This window comes from Lacerta agilis, chromosome 15, assembly GCF_009819535.1.
Source record: "Lacerta agilis isolate rLacAgi1 chromosome 15, rLacAgi1.pri, whole genome shotgun sequence".
Classification (NCBI taxonomy): Eukaryota; Metazoa; Chordata; class Lepidosauria; order Squamata; family Lacertidae; genus Lacerta; species Lacerta agilis.
In genome coordinates, this window is record NC_046326.1 from 36,506,628 (window position 1) to 36,533,276 (window position 26,649).

At 41.5% G+C, this 26,649-nt stretch overlaps 1 protein-coding gene across 28 annotated transcripts in view; it reads left to right on the forward strand.

The window, feature by feature from the left end:
• The window catches only part of MSI2 (musashi RNA binding protein 2), a 394,953-nt gene extending 368,393 nt beyond the window's left edge, over positions 1–26,560 (forward strand). For 9 of the 28 annotated variants that reach the window (XM_033171346.1, XM_033171352.1, XM_033171348.1 and 6 more), the window contains 4 exons: positions 444–620; positions 13,178–13,386; positions 15,923–16,000; positions 21,109–26,560. In XM_033171346.1, the coding sequence (XP_033027237.1) occupies positions 444–620; positions 13,178–13,386; positions 15,923–15,964 (428 nt within the window). In that variant the 3' untranslated portion in view covers positions 15,965–16,000; positions 21,109–26,560. Of the gene's footprint in view, positions 1–443; positions 673–900; positions 920–13,177; positions 13,387–15,922; positions 16,001–21,108 lie in introns of those variants that run through there. The other 19 variants (XR_004427934.1, XR_004427936.1, XM_033171362.1 and 16 more) reach the window with 7 other exon arrangements.
• The last annotated feature ends 89 nt before the right edge of the window (positions 26,561–26,649 follow it).

Genomic DNA, 26,649 nt, shown 5'->3' on the forward strand with positions numbered 1-26,649 from the left:
TGAGTTTGGGGAAAGGGAACTCATGTGGATGAACCCCTGTAGCTTTGCAAGGTTAGGCCCAGTCAGCTTGGTTCAGTTTTTCTCAACACTTCTCAGTATGTATTGTATTGATTGTCATTTTAATCAGTCGGGGCTCTGTGTTTTCATACTTCTGTTCTTGTGCCTGTTTTGGAAAAGAATATATAGTACATCAGATGGTGAGTTTATGTTTTTTTTACAAAATCCAGGCTCAATGCCTCTGAACCTATGAGTCTGAGTAAGGACCCTGGAGCGTGTATGATCAAGCTGCAGTCCACGTGCTCCTCAAAATCCTACATACATATATTTTTGCTCTTGTTTCCGTGATTTGTAACTGTAAAATAATAATAATAATAAAGTACAATTTAATATTGAAAATAAGAACCAATCCAGTATCCACAATGATAGAGTCACTGTATCTCCAGGGATCCCCGATTACGGTTTCTATTCTCCGCCCGGTGACCAACGGGCTCAATTATCGTATGCGGACTATGGTTCCATGGGGCCTCGGGTGGCTCAGATGCTTCGTAGCGAGCACCCTGCTTCAGCGAGTAACTCCCCCCTTCACCACCTTCCCAGCCCGGATCAATTTAAAAGCCCAGGTTTGTATAGAATTTCATTCATTTGGGGAAGCAAAAGAAAAGAAAAATGGCAATACAGTGGTGCCTCGCAAGATGAAATTAATTCGTTCCGCGAGTCGTCTTGCGAAGCACGACCATAGGAATGCATAGGAATTTAATTCCCATAGGAATGCATGGAAATTTTCGTCTTGCGAAGCACGACCATAGAAAAATTCGTCTTGCGAGTCACCTAAAAATCGCAAAACCCTTTTGTCTAGCGAGTTTTTCGTTGTGCGAGGCATTCGTCTTGCGAGGTACCACTGTAGCATCACATATTTAATGATGCACAGAAAGAGATCTGCATGCTATGTATGCCACTTAATGGTTGGCAACCAAACTTCACTCCATCCTTTTACTCAGTTCTAGAATTTTTGTCGACTTTGCTTCAGTTGTGAAGGGCACAGTTTTCTTTTAGGGGCTGTTCCAGATCTGATCAAATGTCAATCAAAACCTTTTGTAGAGGCATGACAGCAGAGAGTGAAGTAGCTCGTTAGATGTGCAGGGCAATCGTATTCATGTCTACTTGGAAGTAAGTCTTGAGCTTACTAAAAAGTGCATTCCCTCCTCTTGATGGGTGTGAATCAAAATTTAGCTGTATTCTTTAAAGATTAAAGGACCCTAATAATTTGTGTTGATTTTTTTTCAAGATTCTTCTTAACCCCAGAGATTTTGATGCAAAAAGGTTTCAAACTGCATATTCTGTTGAAAGTTATTATTAGCTAGGTATTTGACCTGAAAGAGATGCTTAGAATAAGGTGTGTGTGCTTGTGCATGAATGATACTTCATCCTCCTGAAAATCTTTTACTTAGCTTCATCCAGAAATTTGTTTCTGACATTTGATGAGCTCTTTCATTAGCAATCTGATCCTAAATACCTCTTCAGTGCACCTATCTTACGCTGCATAAGCTTCATGTAGTTTATCATTTCAACTGAACTGGGAACTATTGTTAGATTTAACGAACAATAACAAACAAGCCAAGATCAAATTGTATTTTCTGATCCTGACTTGTTTGGATAAAACCATTGTTGAAATTAAGTGAAAATCCTGGTTTAGATGAAACAATAAACAGTGGTTAGTTGAAAATGCTTTTGATTTGTTCTTTGTGGCTGTAACAGGAAGAGAGGGGAGAGCAGACAAGTCAGGCTCACTAAATTACAACTTAGTGTTATGTCCAAACCTGGCCATGGTTTTCTACAAGGATTCCACAAATGTATCTATGACTTGGATTTTTAGCACACTCTCTCTTGAAACTGACAGTCTTCTCGGGCTCCTTCACACCTGTTTTTGAATCATCACCAAATGCAGATTTGCACATTCTGCATTCCACCTAGAATGAACTCTCGCAATTAAACCTTAGTTTACATTATGTGTTGAAAGAGTTCCTACTGGTCTTAATGTTTAAATAAGAGGAGGAATGTCTTGCTGTTGTTCATAGGCATGTGGTGGCTTCTAAATATATACTTACATAGAGTCCACCACTTGAATGAGTCAGCCATCACATTTCCCCTCCCCACCTTGGAAAATCCTATGTAACTAGTTGGCCTAAATACCTGTACATGGGGTTGATTTTTTGACAGTCTTGTAAAATTGCTGAAGTGCTTTTGCCTTGAAAATAGGAAGCCATCATTTCCCCCTCATTTTGTGAATCCACCTCAGTATAATGCGCCATATGCTAAGGCAGATGTCATAATGAATCATGGCTGGAAATTCCTCCCCATTTTATCAAAGAGAGTTTATCTTTCAGTGGTGACCTTTCTTGTCTAGAACTGGAGTAATTTGTGTGCAGGCTTTGTGTTAACATGCCAGTTCATAGGACAAAGTGCCTGATAAGCCAGCCTTAGCTCTCGCTTGTCAGCAGTGCCAGCAGAATCATGCTCTGGCTCTTGCCACACAAGCACTCCTTAAGGCAGCCTTCCCCAACCTGTTGCCCTCCATATGTTTTTGACTACAGCTCCCATCAGCCCCAGTCAGCACAGTCATGGGGCCTGTGGCTGATGAGAGCCGTAGTCAAAAACATATGGAGGGCACCAAATTGGGGAAGCTGCTTTAAGATTTCACCATCTGGGCTCCTCACTTTGCTTCCAAAACAAGCAGTAAGCAGAATAGTAGATTCCCCTTTGTCTCAGGAGAGAAAGTCCTGTTTCCCATTTGCATATGTTAATTAATCAAATAATGAATTAAAAATTGACCAGCATTGAGGTGCACCTAAAACTGTTTTAGATACAATAGTTTAAAATCAGCAAGTAGGAATACTCAAGACAGGATCAAAACAAATGGTGGGACTAGTTTGCCTGGTATTTTGGATAGCTCAGTTGATTAGAGCTCAGTGCTGATAATGCCAAGGTCACAGTTTGATCCCCATACAGGAATGGTGTATATTCCTGCATTGAAGGGGGTTGGCGTATATGATCCCCAGAGTCCCTTCCAACGCTACAATTCTATGATTCTAAGCATGCATGCAAAAGTGCTTTGAACAGGATCCACAACTTGAAAAGTTGTGGTGAGGGGGCTCTAAGGATCATTGCAGAACAGCCAGAATGTACATGCAGGTAGCCTTTTATGTTTAAAGGTATTTAATTGCATTATGTCCTGGTGAGCCATCAGGTAGAATTCTGCCTGTATTCTTTTCATTATATCACCACAAATCACCTTAACCTGCAGATTAAGAAAAATCTCACTTTTGGATTAAAAACACACATACTCACAGGCCCCGCTGTCAGAATGCTCTATATCTGAAATCTCAGTTATCTGAACACAACAAATTATACCCAAACCTTACTACACAAGTGGCTGATTCAGATATCTGAACAGCCAAAGTTTGCCCACTTCCTTACTCATTTGTGTTTTGCTGGTCCGCAACAGCTATTTTCAGTGGAAACCACAGAGGGAGGGTGAGATATCAGACAAATCAGAAAGCAGGAAAGATTGGAAAAATCAGTTATTTCTTCTTTGGCTTTTGCTGATTGGCTGCAGGCAGCATGAAGGGAGAAAGCATGCATTAGACATGTTCCCACAGGAAATAATGGATATGATCAGCTCGTTTTGTGAATGCTCTCCAGACAAAATATTTTCTGGGAATACATTCTGTTCGGAAGGCGAGACCTGTGTGTACATGTTATGTTGCACATTGTTTTACCGAAGAGATGCTACAGAAATAATGCTTAAAATCTATAGGTAGGAATGTATAGGTTTAGGGTGCAGAAATGTGTGAATTTTTAACACATATATTGAAACAGTTATGACCCTAATGAAGTTTGGAAATTAAGTCCTCAGAGAATGAGGATGCTGAATATGAAGGAGATGAGATCCAGCAGGGGGGATTTATATTAAATGCCACATTCTGTAGCAAGAACCTTTTTAAAAATGTGTTTTGAATGTTTGATGTTATTTTATATTATCTTTTTATATGTGTTGGAAGCTGCCCAGAGTGGCTGGGGCCACCCAGCTAGAATAGCAGGGTATAAATAATAACATTAGTAGTAGCACGAGCCCCCTCCCCCCCAGCCAAATTTGATACTGCAGTGAACCTTCACAATCCACAGCAACATATGGCACCTTCAGTGTGCTGTGGGAAGAGTAACTTGTCATATGTCTCAGTCTTCTTTCATACCCACCTAACTTCTCCTGACTGGGAAGAAAAGAAAAGGAGGGATTAGAACTTGGACTCAATATGTGCCTGGTGAGGAAGAACAGAGTGAATTTTCTTGGTGCCAGTGCATTTCTTCTAGGAAAAAGGTGTCAGTAGTACTGCGTAGCCTTGAGTACTCCCAGAAAAAAGTGCTTGTCTTGGCATCAGTGCTGCCTTCTGTACTCCCTTCTCCAAAGCTCTCCACCACTGAGCTCTTTTACTTTTTTGCCCTTTGGGTGATAAGTTTCCCGTTTTTGAAAACCAGGGCTCCGTGTGTTATAATGTTGGATAAAGACTGGGGACTCAGGTTCCACTTGCCCCCAACTGAGCCATGGGCCTCACTGGGTGACCTTAGGCCAGTCACTACCTCAGGCTATGCTGCCTTACAGGGGTAGAAATGAGACAGGATGATATATGCCACCTCCAGCTCCTTGGAGAAAACATGAGTTACAGATATTTTTATAGATACATAAAAAAGAGCTTACAGTAAAAAAGATGGAGCAGGGGTGTCACAGCGTTCCTTTACTGACTGTCTCCTGAGCACCTTTGAGTACTCCCTGAAATAATAGGGTAGTCACCAGCTCATCCAGAATCATTTCATTCAGCCTGCTGGATGTTTTGCTAGCTTGCTTAAACCAACCAATTAAGCGAGTGGTCTCTGTTTTCCCTGCGATGTGGAAGGTGGTATCCCAGATGAATCTTAGATTTCTACAAGCTAAATCTCTTGCCATTTCTTTAGGGCTACTCTACCTGCTATTTGTTTTAGGTGTACATCTAAAAAAGTAATGTGCAAGTGCAGCAAACACATGCACTATTCAGGTACGGCAATTGGCTGTGGTCTGTAGTTGAAAGCTCACAGTGCCAGGCTCAGGTTTGTCTTAGTTTAATGTGTGAAATGGCCTTAAATGATTATGGGAATAGTTCTCTCTTTATGGCAGTCCCAATATTTACCAGCCCCCCCCCCAAATCTTCTTTTCTCTAAGTTCAGCAAGAAAGCTATCCCTTCAGTTTCTCCTCTTCGCTTACATCTTAAAACATTTCATTTCTGCTTTGATCCTCTCAATCCTATTTCCTCCCACTTCTTGTTTTAAATTATGGTAGCCCAAATGGACAAAATTGGTCATCGGAGACTCGATCAGCGTGATGCTGTTGTTTTCCATTGCTTGGATACATCGCTTTCTCTAATGTGCCCCTCAAGGGGCTGTGTTTTAGGTTGTAGGGCTTTCCCCCCTAGTTTGCTTTTGAACAATGCATTATTGCTGACTCACACTCATCTTGTTCTCTCTATTAAGCAGCCGGAGGAACTGAGTCTGCAACGTGAAGTGCATGATTGCGAGTCCATGTCATTATTTTTAGCTCCTAATTGAATGTGAACTTGCTGGACCTCTGTGTGTAATCTAGGTTAATGGGCACACAATGTGGCATTAGAGCTTCCCACACTCATTCCTGTTTGTGGCCCAGTTCTGTTTTCTGAAGGGGAAGGTGGGAAACAGACTTTTACTACTTTATTAGTTTCTCACCAGAGACTCATTTGGGAGCTGCAGGCTGGCGTTGACAGGAAGGTTAGATCCACTGTCCAATAAACCTGGAGATTACAGCTGCTTTTACCACTATATTCCCCCTCCCATTGCAGTCATCAACCTGCATGACCCCAATTTAAAAAGAGCCCAAAATAGTAATCCATCACTTTTTGTTTGTGCATTTTTGTTTTTACTTGTTTCAAAAATATTGCTTTGCCCTGTACTTCATAAAACTTCATGACCGCGAAATGGAATTGACTTATTCCAGAGCTTTTCAGTGCAGAGATCATGTTTTCATCTCAAGTTGAATGGCAAGGATGTTACCGCTCAAATTGCTCATTTGCACAAGATACTGGGCAACCTGAAAATTAAGAGGACGAAGAGAACGCATTGTGCAACGGCCATCCATCCGTAGAAGAGTATTGCTTTTTATTCTTTCCTGCCTCCCACCCCAGACTGCTCACTGCAGCATCTTTTGCCCAGCATTGAAAATAGAACCCATAAACAAAACGCATAAGGGTCAACTTTAGGGATGGAATTTTCTGAAAATCACAGTGTTGTTTATCCACACACATTTTTTTCTCATTCCAGCCTCAATCCTGAAGGGAAGCTAGTTATTTTTTACTGGTTCTGCTTAAACGACAGATAATTGCCACATATTATATGCATAATTATATGTGTAATATTAAACACATATTACATACAAAAACATTCCAGGTTTCCCAAGATAATAGATGCATACAACAAGGCATGAATAAAAAAATTATATCTAGTTTTATATGTTCAATATTTATAAAATTACATTAGCATAGCATCAGAGAACACAGCAACTTGCTTTTCCGTCCTCCCTCCCATTCCTTTTCCCTCATGTGATGTCTTTTTTCAGATTGTGAGATGTTTTTTGTAAGCCGCTTAGAGCCTTTTTGATTAAAGGGCTGAATATAAATACAAAATATATAAATGCTGTGTAAATGAATAATGTTGTGGCAAGAGGAAACCAATCCCTGGCTCCAGACCTGGGGAGCCAACACCCAGACCTCAGGCCAATCTGGCAAGGGTGTCTTCCTCAGGTAGGGAGTTGTTGGAAATCCCCCCAGACAGTGTTGGCAAAGACAAAGGACAAAAATAAGTCTTTGCCCACCACTCAGGGGGAAAAGAGATGAGACGTCTGTTTAAAGAAACAAGGTCTTCTCACTCCAATACCAGCTCTCCTTTCAAGTTGCACACCTAGAGACCCTAAGCTCAGATAACCACAGCCCTCAAGACATCAACCCAAGCCTGGACCAGATAATACTTGCAGTGCCAGTAAGCCTTCGTTCTCATGACCATGTAGGCTGCCAGGGTGTGGTGAGGGGAAAGCTGCTACGATAAGGTTACCAGATTTCCCCCCCCCCCAATGAATCTGGGGACACTTTTCAACTTCCTACTAAATAGATGGAATTTGTCAGGGGACTGATTTGTAAATCTGGGGACTGTCCCCAGGAAACGGGGACATCTGGTAACCTTATGCTACAATGCTCTGACATCTGGCAAGAATCCTCCAGTGGTAGAAGCAGTGTGAGAAGGCTGCTCACTGGAATTCCAAGCGATCCCAAGGGACAAGTTTGTGCAGACCCAGTCCTCAAAGAACCCCACCAGACACCCTAAGACTCCAGGCAGTCAGCATCTTCAGATCAGTGCCATCGCACCCGTTTCTCACAGGGATTCTCTTTCGCATCTCTTTGTGCCCCCCCCCGGCCCGGTTTCAAAACTCCTTAATTTTATTTTCAGTGTTCTTCTGAACAAAACAGCAGCAGGTTCCCACTTTTTGTTGTCCAGTCTAAATAAGAAAGTTTGAGCTAAAAAATTACACCCTGCAAGTTATACATTCTCTCTGGCACTTCAAATAGGTTTTAAGCTTTTAGATTTGGCGTGTTCTCTGATTTTCCCATCAACTCCCACGCTTATTTAAGATTTGTTTCTGAAATACATTATCAGATGACTACTCCCTCCCTTTTTGATATTTCACGTCTAACTTGCAGTATTTTTTAAGTCTTACAAGGATGCTTGTATTGGAGAAGTATATTACAGCAATATATTCTGATTAAAAGCCAGTCTCTGCAAGGTGCTTTTTCTCTGTGGCAGTTCCAAGACCTGTCTTCTCTAATGTGTTGGGTCTACTGCAGACGGCCAGCTCTGTAACGGCTTTTCCAAACGCTTCTCTGAAGTTTTTGCAACTTGCTGTTTTGTAGGTCATGAACAAGAAAGGAGCCGAGACATCTTCTACTCCTCTAGTGCATTTGCAAGATAATGTCCCAGTGGGCATGCTTTTTATGCTTTGCATTTCTCCTGTAGTCAATTCTGCGATCACAGCGAACTATCAAAATGATGTTCAAACAATGGGAAATTACCCTTGACTTTGTATAGTCAACAGTCAACAGTCTTTGTTCAGACTTCACAACAAGCAAATCCTGAATGTACAAACAGTATCATTCATATGTGCATGTGTTTAACAACTGTGAAAGGATACATTTCAATATGTTCTGGTGAATTCAGTTGGTTGGTTGCAAGGCTGCTTGGAGTGGGCAAGTGTCCCTGAAGGTGTGGGGGCACTGCAGGGGCTTGCTCCTGTTCCCTAAGCTCCTGCAGTCTAAAACAATTAGGCCCAAAATTGTTGGGCAGAGAGTTGGGCAGAACACTGAGAAAAAGTCCCCAACCTCTGGAATCTGAAAAGTTTGCTCACACTTTCTTGCAAATTATCTGTTTTGCAGTTGTTGTTCCCATTAATAAGGACATTTTCCCCTATCGATATCTTCCAGAATTCCCCTGGTAGAGTGAGCTTATTTGGCTCTTTCCACTAGCACAGCAGAGACCAGTTAAATGCTCTCCCTAGGTATGAGTGCAGACAGTGAGTGTCATTTTGAAGAAGGAAAAAAATACTGCTCCAAGCAACCTGGCCTTGTGTGCAGTTGTACATCCTCTACTGGTGTGCAATCAGTTGAGGCTAAACTGTTGACATGGCCCCGTGGGCTTGGTGCACTGTATTCAGGCCCACCCCGGGGATGGGTGCGTGATGCACTGGCGGCCTTTGCACTACCACAATATTGCAGCTCAGACATCAATAGGGCGGGGAGGTGTAGACCTGGGGAAGGCTTGGCTCTGAAGCCTTCCCAGTCCTCTGACACACCCCAGACTGAAGATTAAACCCCAACAATGGAAACAATGCTAGGGGAATAATTTAAAACAGAGGTTTTCAACCTTTTTGAGTCCACGGCTCCCTTAACCAACTACATTCTTTCTGTGGCACCCCATTGGGCTGAGGAGTCCAGTTATGTCACCCCCTGCCTGCAGAGTTGGCAGCCTCTCATCCTTTTTTGAACACCCTCCCTCGTGGAGTGTTCCCTCAGCCTCCTCTCACCTCTCTATTTGGGAGTCCTCTGAGCAGCTGCTGCCAACCCCCCCTGTTCTCTGAGTTGCCCCCACCCCACCCCAAAGAGAGGGGCCTCCAAGAGGCACCATTCACCTGCAAAGTTTATACCAAGGGCTGCTGCAATAAACAGCTGTGCAAGCCTTTGGGAGGCAGAGACGTGAGAGGGCATCAGAGGACGGAAAGAGGGACAGAGGCCAGGGATGCCCACGGCACCCCTGACCATTATTCAAGGCACCCCAGGGAGCCACAGCACCCTGGTTGAAAATCACTGATTTAAACAAATGTTTAAAACCTTAGCCAAGGACATAGGCGAGCAAGAGTGAACCGGCACCCTCATTCCTCCCCTGCCGGCAAGAGCCCAGCAGGTTGTTGGATGAGGTATATAAGCTGCCTTTGGCCCCCACCACCCTACCCTCCCCAGTTTTAGGATTTCAGCCTTAGTATTCTATTTGGATTGTATCCCAGAACTGGAGGGTGGAACTGCTGTTACAAAACTGCATGAAAATGAAAACAGAAAGAAATCAAAAGTACGGTTAAAAAGCCAAAGGTCCCTTTTTAAGTGCAATAGTGCTAGGTAAGCAGTGTTCCCTCCAACAGCAGCTGTTTTCTTCTTTTCCTCCACCATCGTCATTATGGAATCTTAACCACTATAGGGAAAGGGAGCAAGAAGCCATTGTTCCTATCATTGCTAAGAAAGGAAGCATCATAAAATAAAACAGGCATTCCTGGAATATTTACTCAAGCAGTTGAGACAAAAACAGTCCTTGAAACCTCCTACTTCGCAGTCACTCTTGGCATATTTTACAGTATTGGACCACCATTAAAGAATAGATGGTCAGGCTGCCAAATCAGACAGATCAGTTGACTGGTGTGTCAATCCTCCCTCAGTGCTTTGGGGCCCTCCAGATAGGTTCAGTTATACCTGAGTGGAGATGGAGAGGCTTTTATCTACTGAGAATGTTGCCTGTGTTTAGCTTTGCATCCGTTTTTCAGAATTGCACTCATTTTGGTATCTAGCCATGAATCCTGAGCCAGAAGGAAATGCACAAAAAAGGGAGCAATGGAAATAACCATGGGCAACCAGGAACACAGTTAGAAGAGGTCAGGGAGCCATCTTGAACAAGGCAGGACCATCTCTTCCATCAGTTACCTCTTCCCAAACACACAGCAACTCCTTTGGTGCACAATCCTGAGATAACTAAAGAATATTATATCCCTTCAAAGCCACTGTGCTTCTTTGTAGGCACATTGAAATAAGGAGATCCCTTTGCTATCTGGGCAGCTCCCCAGCAAGGGCCTCTACATCAGAGGCGGATTTAGTGCAATATGAGCATTGCAGCCGCACAAGGCATGCAAGCCAAGGAGGGTGCCTTCTCAAAGCCAGGCAAGCACTTGGCTGGCTTCACGAAGGAGATAGGAAGGCTCTGGCAGGCTCCTTCCTAGAGACCTCCTTCCTCCTTCCCAAAGCCAGGCAAGCACTTACTGGGCTTTGGGAAGGAGGTAGGAGCACTCTGGGACCCTGCCAGAGCCCTCTTACCTCCTCCCCAAAGCCCAGCATAAGCTGGCACCACTGGCCTCGCACAGGGCGACTTATCACCAAGACCTGCCCATGTCTGCATGGTGGCCATTTTGAACTTTCCTTGGATGCACCCATCCCGCCAAGACTCCTCACCTTATCAGGACAGCCACCTCTAGCTCACACTAAGGCAGCCTCCATCTGGCATGATTTAAAGCCACTTCCATGTGGAGGCTCTGCATCACTCACTTCAGAAGCCTAAGCATTTATTTGCCTGGGTAACGGAGGCTTTCTGGTGAGCTGTCAGCAAGGCCTGTATCCACTTTACTGAACTGGAAAAGAAAAGTCGGCTCTAGCAAGTTAATAAAGGGCCTCTGAATATCTCAGCTGGATGTTTTTCTCCATGAGTAAGAACGCCAAATGTTAGCTTGACATTTAATCTTTAATATTTTTTTAAGTACTTTGTTTTGCCATTTCAGTCCAGCACAATGCAGTTACTTTCCTAGATCTTTCTCCCCAACCTCAGTGCTGATTGCGGTCACCTATCCCTCTGCCAAACACTAGGGATACTGCTTCATGCATTCTCTCCATGCACACAGACCCCATTTTATCTCTACCAGGTTAATACCTAAAATATTTTGCTATGGGAAGGGCTGCACATTTACAGCTGGGCTTTGCTTTAGGACTTTGCAGAGTTGTGTTGCTCAAGATGTACCAAATTTGTTTCCCAATTTATCTATTTTTAAGTATGGGTGTTCATTAAGAGGTAGAAAGATTCCCTTTTGATGTGTGAGGCTTTGGAGAAAGCCTCTCTTTTCCAGGAAACGTCGTGGAGTTTTCTGTGAATAGACAAACAGCTGTTTTCCTCAAAAGTGTGGAATCTAGCAAGATGCAGAAAGAAAACTAATGTGAAATGCCCAGGGGCATATTACTCCCAGATAGTACGGTATTTTTCTCCCAGCTTGGGAAAGGGGAGGCAGGATTCCCAACTATACCTCCAGGAAGCGTGGCATTTTGATCTCTGGGGGAACTTACAAGCTTGCATCTTTGGTGGGCTGAAAGATTCAAAGCTATGGTAAAGGCTTTGCAACCTGCCATTTCACTCTGCCTAGATGTATAGAGGGGGCGGTCTCAGTAGTGTGTTGTCAGAGAGCGCAGGCCCTGTGTCTTTTTGCTATTTAATCCTGTTTCGTTCTCTCTTTTTCTTTAAAAGCATTTTTCAGATACTTCCACCAATTATTTTACATATCAAACATCTCTAGGCATTGCAAATAGACCAATAACAGCAAAGGTTTATTTAATAACAGTGTTCCTGGAACATCATTTTCTGGGTTTGCATTATAGTCTGAGCTATTTGAGAGCATCTTGTTCAGTATAATTAAGCAATAGATTTTGAAAGGTCAAGAATGATCAGCTCAAGAAATAGCACTGCTTGCCTTGATATAGTCATGAAGGAAGGTGGATTGTCTCAAAGCATAAAGCTGGCAGTTCTCTCTCTTTGTAGCATACTACTTATGGTTGGGTCTTCCTTCTCCTCCACTAAATCTGCTAATTTCACTTTTCCTACCAAATAGTTGTCAAAAAGAGCTGCATCGTGCTTTCAGTTAAAGGAGCTGACTTTCCTATTACTATTTACATTTTTCCTCCCTCCTTCCCTCTCTGGAAATAATTAAGATTATAGGATTGTTTCTGCTTCTAGCTACTCACTTCTTTGTTTCTTTCTGGTAGTGCCCAAATAATGGTTTTGGAGATGGAGACAGACACTTACTATTATAAATTAGGGGAGGAGGAAAGGAAAACCAACCCTCCTCTGGTACCTAAAACATATGTTCCATTGCATATCATTTGTTTGTTTGTTTGTTTGTTTGTTTGTTTGTTTGTTTGTTTTAAAGAAAAGCATTTCAAACCTCCCAATCTTCATGTACCTTGAGAGCTAAAAAGTGGGTGGGTGGATAGGACATATATTTCATCTGAAAGTTTTCAGTGGATCCAAAAAACGGTTTTCTTTCTTTGCTTATCAACATTTAATATCAATATTAACACAATGTGTAGTCTAAAACTAGTTCCTTTGTAGTTTGCATGGGATGTGAATGCTGTCTCGACGTGCCCAGATCTAGAAAACTCGTTTTACTACTGCATGAGCATCAAATCAGATGTTGAAAAATATATATTTTTGTGATAATTTGGTGAAACTGAGCACCTACCGTCTCTGGTTGCAGTAGTGTGTTGAATGGTTTTTTTTTCCTTCTCTCTTTATACATATTTCTATATATTTGGAGCTCCAAGCTTCTTAGTAGTATGGGCTGACTATTATTGAGTACTTGCTCTCCTATCGCATGGCCTTGGTTAAGTGTTAGAAGTTGGACCTAGGCTGTTTTCTTTTCTTTTTTTAGTGTTTGGCTTTGTAATAACTGTGCATGCTCGGCTTCTGGCCTCATACCCAGCTTTATTCTCTGCACACCAGTCTTGAATAGCTACAGTGCTCAACCGAATTTTGGCGCACCCGCTTCCCCGGCAGGCTCCAACCCAGCCCGGCCCGGAGGATTCCCAGGGGCGAACAGCCCGGGTCCCGTTGCAGACCTCTACGGTACAGCCAGTCAAGACTCCGGTGTTGGTAACTACATAAGTGCTGCCAGCCCCCAGCCTGGCTCCGGCTTTGGGCATGGAATTGCTGTAAGTAGTCCTCTTTGTTTCCCCGTTTCTCCTCCTAGCGTGTCCTGGGCTCTGAAATGAGCAGAGTTAGTTGCCAATGAGTGCAGTCCCACCCACTGCTGTCAGGGCAGGCTCTTGTTATAGAAGCTACTACTCCACTTTCTAAATAGGCCTTCAAAGCCACACAAAGCCAGGACTCCTACCTGTCATGTGTATTAGAAGCTAAATTGAATCTATTTGTGTGGCTCTGCCTTTGCCCCGGCATCCTCTATGGATTCCATATATCTGAAGCTTCACTTTCTTTTGATTGTAACAGCAAACCATTACACTTCCCTTGCAAGGTACAATAAAACTTCATTCAGCCAGACCAGATATTCAGATCTTTTGCCAGATACTGGACTTGCATTGTGCTCTGTTATTCCAAATAAACGTCAGCTGCTGAGAAGTGTCCATTTGACAGAAGTTGCACTATGTATTTATTTCTGTAAAGGAAGGGGGGGGGTTTCCTCTGACCCATCAACCTGCACAGCACACCAAGTGTCTTTTTTATTTTAGCAATGTGTGTGCGCTTCTGTTTAAGGAAACCTGTTAAGTTTTTTTCATAGCAATCTTACCCAGGTGAGAGATCTCACTTTAGTGCTCCCACTCAAGCAGCTGAAAGATAACAAATGCCACAATCCTACAAAAACAGTACTTAATTTACAAAGGTGTGCTTAAGTTTTTTTCTGGCTATAAGTCACCCCCCCACACACACACACAAATGGTTACATGAGCTAATTTTAAGGGCCTAAAGTACAGGTGGATCTCCACTTACATGTTACATTCCGGCTATTGTGCCTATAAGGACAGAACGATCCCCAGAACAGCTCTGCACAACCATCCCTCCCTGTCTAAAGTCGTCACTGAGTGGGCCTTGCCCCCCCCCCCCCCGCTTTGCTTATTGGGCTCTGGAACGCCCTGGAGGGCTACCGTGAGATCTCACAGGAGCCGTTGCAAAACCTCGGACGGCCCTCCTGGGGGTTTTCCCTGATCTCCCCACCCCTCCTTATTTTAATTTTTTTTCCTGTGATCTGTGTAAAGCTGGAATCACGTATGTAAAAATCAGTGTAAGATGAGATCTACCTGTACTCCTCCAAGCAACTTCCATATCCCAAAAGTTATCTTACAAAGGTTGATAACTCTGCTCACGCTCCCAAGAATCCTAACCCTTTGTCAAAAGTAGATGTATGAATATGCATAGGAGCAATTTGCAGGAGCGCTCCTATAACCTTAAAACAGGAAGCAAGGAATGGCCTGTATCACTTTTTAAATTTTAGCTGGGCTAGAAATAAAGAACTGATATAATAACACTTAGCATGGAAAGTTGCCTTGCTCTGCACCTTACCAGCTACCCACGAGTGGATTCACATCACCAGAACAGGGGCTTCTTTCTGTGCCATTATTTTGTATTCAGTTTTAAGATCTAATCCGTTTTTGGAAGGTGGAAAAGGTTGTATAGTGTGTGGGTGGAGGAATGGTAATGTGAATCCGATTTATAAGGAACTGAAGTTGTTGCTTTAAATCTGTTCATCTGCAAAAATGTTAGCAAGTTTTTAACATATTTTTTTCTCAAGCGAATACAAGATGTTTTAGTATTAATGTAGTGTGATTATTAATTTGGAAGCGGAAAATTACTAATTTTCGAGTGAAAATTTTGCTCAACAAATTTGCATGCAAGTTCCCCCCCCCCCATCTCAATTCTACTGTGTTCAATTGTGTGTGTTAGCATGAATGTCTGACGCTATTTAGTGGCCAGTTAACCAAATTATTTTAAGCCAAACGGATTATTCCTGTCCATTTTCTTGTATCTGTAGATATATCCTAATTAACCCAAAGTGCAGACAAAGTTCCAAAAGTGTTTTACTGCGTTAAAAAAGTTAACACCCGGACATGTATGGTTTTTGTTTTAATTCCATTCCCCTTGTAATGTCAGGGTAACTTGCAAAATCCCATTGGATCAGCTGTACAGTGAAATACAGATTATTATTCTGTTAAGACCTACATCAATCTAAACTGTCATCTATTACCACTTTGCAACACCCCTCATTTCCATTTTTCGCCTAAAGAAAGAAAAGATCGGGTTGTTCTTGAAAACGTGTGCACTGTTGACCTTTTGCAGCAGCCTGGCTTCCAAAGAATAATACAGCACTCAGCACTGTGCTTTGTCTGCACTAATGTGGCCTTTAAAATTATTTTGTGTGTGCCTGCACACAGCTGGCTCTTTAATTTTACGTTCAATAACATTCTACAGAAAGTAGCTGCCTTTTTAATACCTTTCACGCCATCCATTTACTAACAGCAGCTTAAGAAATTTACTTTTCAGATGTGATCTTGGAAAAATATCCCTAGAATTGAATCCACAGAGATGTTAGCAGGACTAGATTGCAGCTTTCCTAAATATTCATGCTGGCACCACACACACTTGAGACTTTTGATAAATCCATGCAAAAAAATAAATAAAAATCACAATCTCTTCCCATGTATCACACTGATGACATTAACAATTGTACAATTTTAGGGGCCTTTGATTGCAACGGCTTTTACAAATGGATACCATTGAAACGTTACACAGGGTTGGTTGCCATCTCACTTGGAGGTATTCCAGTATATAGCATTTATATTTTCAACTATGTCCCTTATATTTTGTCTTTTTTTACATTCTTACACTTTTCTTTCTTCCTGTCTTTAAATCCTTTTTTCCTTGTAAGATTATTGTTGTTGTTGTTGTTATTCAGTTTTCTGGGATGGAAAGTGGAAAGGGATCCTGAGCAAATTTTACTAAGTGTGTTTACATTTATTTCATTTTTTATGCAATCAATTTGATTATTCAAATACAAAGAACTGTTGAGGAATCCTCAACCTTCTGTGAACATTTTTTAAATAAGTACCTTTAATGTGGACTAGAGATCCCTGCCTGTTTCCTACCCTTCAACTGACCACCCCAATGGGGGGTCTTTGCATATCAAATTATAAATATTCACTCTAAGGAGTAAAAACGACTCCTAGAAAACAGTCCATGACCATCTTATATACATATATAAATGTGGTAAATGCTTTATTTTGCTGCTAATTGCATGCCTTCTAAATTCCAAATCAATGCATGGAATTAAAATAATGATTGCTGAAATTAGGAGAATTTGGCATGATGCTTGTGAAAGGCTTTATGAATGTCAGAGGGGTGAATAAGTATATGGTGATGTGGTTTAAGTGACCCAAGGTTTTTCGACCATGAACAAATGAGTTTTTTAAAAGGTTCTCAAGGATGCTAAGGCATTTGAGTTGCATCTGTTCCATCTCCCCCCCTTGCAAAACACATAACAATGTTCCATGATTCTCATCAGGCAGCATGCTCTGCATCACTTAATGAAGGCTGAGTTGCTCCTTCATACCCAGAGTGTGATTTGAAGGCACACAATAAAGACACCTTGCTGAAACTAAGCAGGTCCGAGTCTGGCTAGTGCCTGAGAATCCCATATATGCCAGCTTGAGCTCTATGGTGGAAGAAAGACAGGGTATTACGCGTACTGAAATAAATTAATTCTGTACTCGTCACTAACCTTTAGAACATGCAGTTGGGGAAGGGCCATAATTCAGTGGTCAAGCATCTGCCCTGCAAGCAAATGGTCCCTGGTTCAATCTCCAGCATCTCCAGGTAGGGTTGGGAAATATTTGCCCATCTAAAATCCTGGGGAGCTGCTGCCTGAGGTGGATGCACCAATGGTCTGACTCAGTATAAGGCAGTTACATGTGTTTCAATGGAGTATGATCTCAGTGATTGGCAGTGAGATACAACAAAAAGAAAACCAGGACACCATTCTAGATGAATCAGGGCCTCAAATTGGTTGCTTGCTTGTTATGTTAAAGTTACTAATAGCAACCAGGTCCGAATGCAGTCTTGCTACTCACGTGAGCAGTTTAAAATGGGGTTTTGGTGCTAACAAGTGTTAACCAGGTAACGATACAGCATTAATTCACCCAGTACCCACATGAGCGCTGTAACCACCATTAACAAGGCAATAAGCAGTAGCTGATATAAGCCCATTTCAAATGAAGAGCATTTCTGTAATTTGTGCACCATGTTTTCCTCACTCCACTATGTATCTTCTGCTGTAGCCTCAGAGACGTCTAGTCCTCTGTGAGCCTTGTTGAGAATATCTTTTGCGGCAATCCTTGTTTCTTCTGCCAAGCACACAAACACACATCTTCAAGCAATAACGGGCCCTGGAATGGCCTTTCCTAACCTGTTCCCAATTACAGAAAGTTTGTACCATTCGGCCCACATACTTCTGCTGATCATTATTTTTATGCTTAGCATTGGAGTCCAGCGAAGTCCTTCGCACACATTTCAGTAATTCTCACAGCAGCCCTGCATGGTAGGTAGAGCTGCAGATCGGAGTTGAGGCAGAGGTACTAGCTTAGCTCATTTCATGGCTGAGCTAAGATTTGAACCAGGATTTACTGGTTCATAGCTTCCTCTCCAACCTGTGTTTTTCACATTTGTCCCTAAACACCCAAGACCACTGAGCAGGAAAGAAGCTTTGGGATCAGAAGCTCAGAGGTGCCAGGCTGTGCTACCTCCATCCACTGCAGCTGCCTTGTCTGACAGCTTCCCATAAGCTTATTGGAAAAGCCAAACTACTCAAGAGGTTTCTAGAGAGAGGCCTTGCTTGAAAAAGACCCAGAGCCTGATAGCCGAGTGGGCACAAACTGGCAAAAAAAAAAAAAAACATAGAAAAACTGACATCAGCATGATTTGAGTTAGCTGTGACTCAAGTTTCGCTCTGTTGTTTTCAAGAAGGACTTTGCCACAAATGTCTTTTGCTGCCTTAAACCCAGGGCCTTGCTCTGAGAACGTCTTCTAGGGAACTTCTTGATATGTGAGGCCTGACTTAAGGTGTGTTGGGAGAGGGTATCCATTCTGGCACCAGGCCGAGTAGAATGAATAAAGAGCTTGGTGGATAGAGACATGAAGTTAGTTTTTAGAGAGGCAGTGTGAACACGTGTTACAGTTGTCTCATTCTCACTGATTATATTGGCTGAAGCCAGTAAGAAAAATAAAGAATTAAGTACCAGTGGGATTCAATAACAATCACTTTCATATCCAAGTCATTATTACAAATGCAGCATGCCTCTTTCTTAACTCCACCATGACGCTTAGTCACATGCCACTCTCTCTTCCCTTTTCATGTCACGCTGTTTATTTTTGCCCTTCAATGCACTCACCACCACCTGCATCAAAGAGCACAGCTTCACCTTCATACTTGGTTTTGCCCTTATTTGAAGTCTTGCATTTGGGAGGCTGTTCCTGTAGCACAGGAGGTGTGTGGTTCACGCTGGCACAATTGCACAGAAGAGGAGCAGGCAGAGAGAGAGAGGAGCCCCAAGTGGGACAGGGGAGAAGATTGTGCCCATATGGCTGAGAGGGTTGCTGCAATTGCTCATCACAGCAAGCAGGCACCATGAGATTCACTGAGGTGATGGAGAAGCCTGCAGAGCCCATTTGGATCTCTCCCCACCCACACCTCAGCCTTGGCTGGCATCAACAGCCAAACACTATGCCCCGCAGCAGGGCAAAATCACCTTCCAAGGGAAACTTCTTGTAGGAACCAGAGGCCTCTGAAGCAAGTGAACAGGAGAGCTCTCAAAGCCACCACCAAGGAAGGCTAAAGACCTCAACTGCAAGTGAACTGTCAGTGGAGGGGGTTAAGTCCTCTCAATACTGAGCTTGTCTGGGGAAAAGGAATTCTCAGACATTTTACAGGGTCAGAGAGGTGCAGGCTGCCAGGTCCTCACCAGCAACAGGCCCTTCCCTACCATTGCAGTCCCCCTGTCCAGGACTGGAAAGGGGTAAATATGTACCCAAGTCCCATTGAAGGAAGAATGATGCACTAAGTCAGCACTCCTTCTGCCCTCTTCCTCTTCTCCCTCCTCTTTCCTATTCTCCATCTTCTGGACACAAGTGGTCCATCTTAGTGGCGCATTCCATAAGGCATGGAACCAGCAAGGCCAGCCTGTTCAAGAAGGCATACAGCAGGAAGTTAGAATGCCTAGGGCAGAGGATCTCTGAGTCTGAATGGTTCCCCCTCCTGAGAAGTCAAAGCAAGGAGGCTCCTGGAACTGCTGTAAGAGGCCAAAAGCTGCCTTTCCAGACCAGCGCCACTGCATGACCATGCATCACTCTCCATATTCAAGAGTTATGTAAAGCTGAATGGGGCATACCAGGAAAACATAAACCATCACACAAACTAGTCAACAAGCAACACTACTTCCCACCTAAGGTGATAGGAAAGCTGAATGCACCAGCAGTAGATTCCCCCAGGAATCCATGATAAACATGCAGAGGCAGCACTATGCAGTGATTGGAAAGGGGGTGCCTTTGTTGTGGGTGGAGGAGCTGGCCAACAGGGATGATGTCTCCAAAGCCCACAAGGATGGTATGAAGAAACTCTCTCTTGGGGCAACATGCAGTAGGAGGATCCATCCCAGACACATGACATCCTTCCAAGAACTCCAAAGAAACAGAAGTTCTTCTCACTCACAAGTAACTCCAACCCATAAACTTTTTAAAGGGTTTGTCCTGAACCCTAATTTTTAGGACCTTGTGGCTCCACAGCACACGGCCTTAAAAGGAAGACAACACTTGCAACATAGGAAGGTGCCTTATACTGAATCAGACACATTGGACCATATGGCTCAGTGCTATCTACACTGGTTGGCAGCGGTTTTTCAGGGTTTCAGGCGGGGTCTCTCCCAGTCTTACCTGGAGATGTCGGAAGTTGAACCTGAGACCTTCTGCATACAAAGCATGCGTTCTGCCACTGAGCTATGGCCCTAGGACCAAGTTATTGTCAATATTAACATCCCTGGCACTTAACATAACCCTGATTTTTTGGCATGGACCTAGAAGCAGAGAGTCCCTGTTTGCAGCATTAGCTCCCTGCCTGTTTCTGTTTTAAGGGTAATTCATATTATGTGTAAGTTACCATCTTAGCTCCCCTTGTAGGTCATTTGCCTAAGAGTCTCAGTCACCCCAGTTCCTCTTTCCCTATCATGTTTCTCGGCAGATAGGTGCAGTTACCACATGAATAATAGACTCTATGTGTATGCTGTGCTGCCACTAGAGCGGCAGGAAGCTGGAGAATTTGATATTAGCCACCGAAATCAGATTCCCTAAGAATTTCAGCTTTCTTTTCTTTAAAAAAAGATTAAATTCTAACCTTATACCTGGAAGCAGCGCCCAGTAACATATCAGAAGTTGGGTGTGGGGAGGCTAAATCTGCTTTCCACCGGTGAGGGGAAGGGACACTTGCACATCGAATAGCTCCCTGTGAATCACAGAATAAGGAGGCATACGACATATTTGCATAGTGTATGTAAGTGCCAGAATTCCACTTTCCCTGTTTCTGAACTTGAGCTGAGGTGGTGCAGCATTTTTATATTCTTAACACACGGTTGGTTACACACGGCTCTGGATATCAACATGCATAAGTCCCTCACCCTTTAACACAAACGTATGGTGGCCTGTTGGAAAACAAATGACATCCCAGATACACCACATTCAACGTGTGACCATAAAACCCATAAAAAGGCCCCTAGAACTAGTAACATGTCTCTGAAGTGTTGGCTATAATTGTTGTTGTTTTTATCTATTCTCACTCTCTCTCTCTCTCTCTCTCTCTTTCCTTTTCAAAAAACGCGCTGTAGAGTATATCTGGATGTCCAGGCAAGACAGGGCGAAGTTTCTGAATGGTTCCATGTTTAGGTGATACATCATCAATCAGACTTTGAGCATTGCATCATCACCAATAACCCACACAAACTGGAGGTGGCATTCAGCGGACTTGGGTTGTCCACAATCTCTATCATCTCACAAACCTGCTGTACTATATAGAACAACAGCTTTTTAAAGAAAAGAATATGTGTATATATATATAATCCATTTTGTTCATTTTATTATTTTTCTTGATGTTCCCCCCCCTTTGAAATCTATTTTAATCACTCTTTTGTAGTATTTTGACATAGGCTTGTAGTCACGTAGACCTACTACTTTGTGTATTTAGAAAAAGCCTAACCATAATATAACTGTTTATATATTACGAGGATTTTTTTTTGGCTTTGCTTTTTAATAACCTCCCACCCCTTTATTTTGTTTTATGTACTTTCGTCGCTTAAAAGAAGCTGAAGTGGTAACACGATTCTCAGTTGACTGGTACCAATTCTGAAGCTAAAAAAACTTTTCAGGTGGAATTTAGCACACACTGAATTTAGAAGTAGAGCAACCAAGACAAGTGAGCGGACATATTCTATTTATGCTGTATAGGGAATGGGAGGCTGGCTCAGTAACAAGATCTCTAGCAGTTCTTTGTATTAGTTAACCTAATTATATCTATTTTCGGCAATAAGGCAAGGACTACAAAGTTTTTTGTGCGTCCTTTTTCTATAAGTGCATTTTTTTGTTGTTGAAAAAGAGGCGATATAAGGTTTTTTGAAATTGTGATTTCTGAAAAATAATAATACTGTAAATACAATTCCATTAACTTACATATAAACTATTAAAAAAGAGAAATGCATAATATTTTTGTGATGGAGTCAGACTAAGGCAGTTTCTGTACTGAACGGAAGAAAAAGACAGAAATTAGGGGCCCCCGATCTGCTGGAAGCTTCTCTTCTGCAAGTGCTTTGACGTGAACAGAAGAGGCACAAGGGCAGGGAACTGCCCTTCCTGGCTCCCATTCATCTCGCCAGCACATGGAACGGCAAAGCTCCCAGTGGGTTGCACCCTAACATTTTTAAACGTTTGAGATCGACTGCCGGAGCTGGCACATAGCAGTTAGATCAACACTGTTTAGCTTGCTCTGTAGGTGTTAGACCTTATAACTGTACTAGCGTCATACCAGCATATTAACTAGACATCTGTGCACAGCTTATAAAGTAACAGTCTAGTTACATTTTTAAGTTAAGAAGAAAAAAAAACTGCTTTTCCCAAGATTGAAAAAGCTACAAATATAATATTTAAGATGGTATTTAAAAATTCAAGCACACTTTTTTTAACCATTCTTTAGATCACCTGACTGACTGTCCATCCATTTCAGCCACCCTGACGCCTTCTATAGCTCTCTGGCCAAGCGAGTCCACTTGGAAGCTCCCACGCTGTGGGCAGGGGGGGGGGCAGATTAAGCCTGCATCTTCTCACCTCATCCATTCTTTCCTATATTAACAAATTAGGGAAAGCAAAGGTTGTTGTTGTTTTTTTAAAAAAGAAAATATTGTTCTGAATACCTCAGTGCTACAAGTTTATCACCCTAGACGCAAGAGAAGATTTAATTTATTGTAGATGAAAACAGATTTGAAAAAAAAATGTATAAAAAACATCATTGCACTGTGACTGGTAGGGAAAAACTGACAATTTCCAATTTGCACATGTTTAATGTTTGGCTGTTATATATATGGTCCTCTGCTGGGGAGGAGTCTTATGAAGGATATTTTTTAATTTAATTTTTTAAATATGGGTCAAATAGGCCAGCAACAGCAACTCGAAGTACAACACAGTAGGTGATATTACAAGCATAACTATAGTGTGGATATATTCTTTTTTTTAACATTAATATTGACAAGGTTTATTAATATTTTTTTAAATTGTTACGTTTATAAATTTGGTACTCTAGGTACAGCCAGAATAAGACACTGAATGCGACATTTGTTAAGAGGAAAAAAAAAGCTGCTGCGCTCCTATTTTTGTAAAACTTTACTAACAAGTAGGCTAACATAGTTGTTCAATAGACAAGTTAAAGCAAAGCATCTTTGAACACTCACCGAGGCACCATAATGCTAACCGTAAGGAGGGGGGAGGGTCTTGTTTTTAAACAACAAAAAACATGGGTTTCTTTGTTTGTTGTTGGTTTTGGGTTTTTGTTTGTTCGTTGGTTGGTTGGTTGTGTAATGTCTTTGGTTGTATTATTATTATTTTCTTATTTCGAAACAACCAGGTTTAAAAGCCAGAATGCTGGATGCTTTTTAAAATTGAGACTTGATCAAGTAGTACACTAAATAATAATAATAATACTATTAATAATAATAAGAAAGAAAGAAAAGTAATTAACTGCAAACCAAATTCCCTGAGAGTCAAGTGTGTTTAAAAAAAAAAAGTCAGGGAATTTTTTTTATTACTCTTTAATCAATGTAGATGACATCAGAGTAGCACCTATCAGGGACAACTTCTCTAAAGGCTCCTTTCAAATGATGTAGAGTTCTCCCTCCCAGGAGCTCTGTGCAGCTCCCATTCATTTCAATGGAGCTTTCCTGTGAGGAGTTCCCGGGAGCGTGTGCCTGTACTGTATACTACCATGTGTTCCTCCTCGTCATTCATTCCCTGTCACCTCATAGCAGATTATTTGATCATTGTTGTATGTTAATAATGTATAAAAATGGCTATCTTGTAAGAGTGCTGTCCTGATGCTAGTGTAGTGACAACCCCCAACCCCTTCTCTTTTCTTCTCTTTCTTCCTCTTCTAGTACATATTGGTAGTTGTATCGTAATTAAGGTTAAATACATAGATGTAGTTATTCAGATTTAGGACCAGTAAGGATAGAACTTTCTCTTATTTAAGACAAAACAAAATGCTAATAATTTTGGGCAGGTGTTTTTTTTAAAAACTTAAATTTTCTTTTTGTGTTTTTTTCTTTCTGCTGATCTCATGTGGTTTCAACTAACCAAAGGTCTCACAATGTTAAAAAAAAAAAAGAAGAAGAAGAAGGAAAAAAATGCTAGCAAAACTGCTGCGGCATTTTACAGATTCCCCCACCCTTTGACTTTTATAAAGAGGGTGTGCCATACTACCTTAAATGCTAACGCTAGATATGCAAAACTGGATTTTTTTAATTTATTTTTTAAAATAAAAAGAGGGAGGCATGGTATAATAAAATGATTTTACTAAGAGAAAAAATATTTTTTTAAAAAAGAATGCTCAGAAGAAAAAAATTGATAACCTGTGTGAATATGTTTTAGATGTTTCTATACCTTTTGAAAAGCCCCAGTGGCCCATAGCACAACTTGTGTGGAACCTGGTATGTTTCTGAAGTGGCTTCCTAGGCAAAGTTCACTTTAGTTCCTCTACTCATCTAGAAATCTGTTTCAAAGGATTTGGGTTCATTTGTTTGTTTTTAAAAACAATTAATTTTAGCACAGAAGGCTCAGCTGCATCTTTATTTTAGTCAAGGAGAGCAGGCAAAAAGCCCCATCTTCAGCATCTCATCATTTTGTTCCAAACTTCCCCTTCCAAACAATGCCTTGGAGTTAGCAAAAACCAAAATGTAGGAGCAGAATGGTGTAAACAGGGATTGAAAAGCACCACCCAAGTACTGTGGTGGATTCTTTATACACCTCCGTGGAGAAAGCATTGGAAAATGCTGCTTTGTGCCTCAAGTTAAAAGTTAATTTTTAAAACAATCTTGTGAAAACCAGACACCAGGAAACTCTATGAGAAATTCTCTGCTTGTTTCCGTGGCGTTTGGATGTCAAAACTGATCTAAAAGTTTGGAAAGAGTTTGGCATGAAATCCTGGCATACTTTTCTTTTTTTTTGCTACTGACTTGAACAGAGGGCCAGAATTTCACTCACGGTGACGGGATATTGGGAGTTTTTAATTCATATTGCCTGTTTCTCCTCCCACCGAAGGTGGGGAGGGGGGGAAACAAAACACACCCCATCCAATCTTAACTTGATTAAAATGAAGAGCAACCTGTCCCTTTTTTGTTTCCTATTCTACATAATGTTCATTTTAATTTGAATTTGTAGCTTGGACTTTAAGGTAGCATGGCTCTGTTGCTGTAATTATTTTCCCCTTGTACAGCAGTATATACACAAGCTGATGAATGTTACACATCTTGCTAGGCTAGTTGAATCATTGGGTAATTGTTGGTAAATAATAATGACCTGAAAGGTGTACAGACTTTTTTTAATTTTCTCTTCTCCATCACCCAGCTATTAACCCTGTACGATTCTTTCAATCTTGAGTGTGAATGAGGGCTAGGGACTCCAGCCACCAAACCACCCTGTTTCATTTGCCATCTAATTCAATGCAACATAAAACAAAACTAAAGCAATATAGTTTTCCTACATTTTTTCTTGAAGGTCAGCCATGGTTGTATAATATATATATTGCATATGAAATTGTTTACAAAAAAAACACTAACTACTTATTTTTTACTCTTGGGTGTATTTGTTTTGAAAGGTTTCCTTTTTGTTTTGTTTTGGGGTTTTTCTGAAAAGCAAAATGGTTGGAAGAGCAAACTGAAGCTAGTCTAACTATGTTTTGAGTGACAGGGGGCCTTAGACACACTGGCAGATTCCCAAAAAATCTGCATCAATACACTGTAGAGTTTCATAAAGTGCGCAGAATCTAATTCCAATCCATTTTCTCACTGTGTGCAAGCACTACATGAGATTCTGCAAGCTAAGCAATACTTTAATACTGTAATAAAAAAAATTACCAAAAAATAAAAGGAATTCAAAATCAAAGTGATCTGTTTGCCAGTTACCAAACAATCAGAATGTATTGTCTTGATAGAATTTTGTTTCAGACAAAAACAAACAAACAAAAAAAGAAGTCACCCGTGCTATAGAATAACCTGTGTTTGTACATATGCCAACACCACCACATGTGTGGGATGTGAGTGTCAATTGAATTCTAGTGATAGCAAAATAATCTCACTGTATATGTTGTACATGTTTTGAATTCCATCAGTAAATCCAATGCAAAGTCTCAGCATTTTCAGGTGGTTCTAAATGTACTTAATCAACAATGACACAGTGGCCAGGCCTAGCCCCTTCCTTTTATATTTTAGTATGAACTGATGCGAACTTTGGTAGTGACTTTTTATATACATATATAAATATATATATACATACATATATATATATATACGTGTATCTATATATATCAAGCATCTTTCAGGTCTCTGTGTATGGCTTTCCGAAGCCCTGTTGTAAAAATATACTACATGGATGGGGGTCTCTCACATCACAGATGTGGAAAGTATAATTTTATATTTGTATTTTCAAATAAATAAGTTTGTGAAAGGTTTCCATCCTCTACTGTGGTCCAGAAAATCAATGTGTTTGTCTCAGAAAAAAATAATAAAAAAAATCTGTTTTGAACAGTGTTGTATGATGTGTCATTTGCATCATTCGCTTGACACCTAGCTGTTAATGTCTATTTTTCCACTTCCCTTACCTGCATTCATCTC